This window comes from Rhinopithecus bieti, unplaced genomic scaffold (assembly GCF_001698545.2).
Source record: "Rhinopithecus bieti isolate Rb0 unplaced genomic scaffold, ASM169854v2 scaffold_75410, whole genome shotgun sequence".
Taxonomy (NCBI): domain Eukaryota; kingdom Metazoa; phylum Chordata; class Mammalia; order Primates; family Cercopithecidae; genus Rhinopithecus; species Rhinopithecus bieti.
Genome location: NW_016872308.1, coordinates 1 through 1,399, shown reverse-complemented (window position 1 = coordinate 1,399; position 1,399 = coordinate 1). Strand labels below are relative to the sequence as shown.

The following is a 1,399-nucleotide window of genomic DNA, read 5'->3' as shown; positions in this document are numbered from 1 at the left end:
TGCGGCCCAGGGCTGGCCGCCCTCCGCGAAGCCCAGCCCAGCTGGACGTACGTGATGGGTGGGCCGTGAATGGCGGTCATGGCTGGAACGAATGTGCGGTACAGGGAATGGTTGAAGACAGGTGAGCGGATGTTGGCCAGGACGGCGTCCAGGAGCGGCTGGCATAGGTACTGCTGTTTGGTCGGTGGCACCGGGGGCGGTGGGGGAGTGGGCTGGAGGCAGGATGGGCATGGTCAGCAGCCCAGGACCTGAGGGTTCCCCATTTAGGGGGCTTTCACACCCCAGGCCCGTCGTCACTCACAGCCAGATTCCTGAGGCCTCTCACAGCCTCCACCCTTGTGCAGACAATGTTGGCTGATCCTGGGAATAATCCTCCACCCCTACAGCCTGTCTTCCCTACAGTCCCTGCCTCCTCTGAACTGGGTGGAGGAGGCACCCACGGGGCCATAGACAGAGGGTGACTTCTCCCATGTTCCCATCCAGCACAGCAGACCTGGCCTGGAAGCCTCGTGGGCAGGGTCCAAGGTCAGGCCCAGCCGCCACCCAGATGCCCTGATCTTGAAGGACCATCCCAGCGGTGCTCCCAGGAGCTCTTGGGGGAGCCCTGGTTCCCCTAGGAACCAGGAGTGTCTGGCATCCCACTCACCACCGCCATGTCATTCTTGAGTTTCTCCAGGGCGATCTCACACTTTTGCAACGTCTTCAGGGGACACCTGCAGAGAGAGAGGACTTGGGCTGACCTCTGTGCTGGAGGAGTGGGAGACATGGCAGCTCTCAGGCTGGGATCCCAACCACTGCCACTGGGCCTTGGCCATCAGAAACCTCCTCTGCAGGACCTCCTACCAGTTGACCGGCTGTTCCCAGACCCAGAGTTGAAGGCAGGCAGCCCTTAAACCCAGGAGTTGCTTGTCCCTGGTTGGCAGAGTGAGGTGATGGGGCAAGAGAAGGGACAGTGGCCAGGCCCCTGATCAGGCTGGGAATGCCTCATTTTCATGTAGGCCAGTCTCTGCCCCGCTCATCCCTATAAACCTCACGAAGGATCAACCCATGAAGGCCTGGAGGACCACCCAATAGTGACTGGCATTCTATCCAGACAAGCAGAACAAAGAGACCCTTCTAGACGGGGTGGGGGGAATAGCCTGAGTTGAGGTGAGTGGGAGGTATATGCCAGTGCCCATGCAGTTTGGAGGCACTGCCCAAGCGCTGATCCTCACAGCGCCGTGGCCAGCGGCCCTGCCTTCCACCTGCTTCTCACCAGAGCCATCTTATTTCATTTTCATGACAGCACACATGAGCTACACATGGGTAACTGAGATGCAGTTGCCTGCCCATGGTCACCGGCAAGTCAGGGGCAGAACTCCAGGTCAGGCTCAGGCCCATCAGGACCAGCTGATGGTCA

The 1,399-nt window shown here is 60.0% G+C and overlaps 1 protein-coding gene across 1 annotated transcript; it reads right to left on the bottom strand.

Annotated features, from left to right (window-relative positions):
• Nucleotides 1–6: 6 nt before the first annotated feature.
• LOC108525602 (mediator of RNA polymerase II transcription subunit 15-like) lies at nucleotides 7–1,393 on the bottom strand (the record flags this gene model as incomplete). The annotated part of the gene is made up of 2 exons (XM_017866523.1): nucleotides 647–1,393; nucleotides 7–212 (listed from the first exon to the last, which is right to left on the bottom strand). Coding segments are annotated over exons 1-2 (326 nt in total), but the record flags the coding sequence as incomplete, so codon positions are not given.
• Nucleotides 1,394–1,399: the final 6 nt, after the last annotated feature.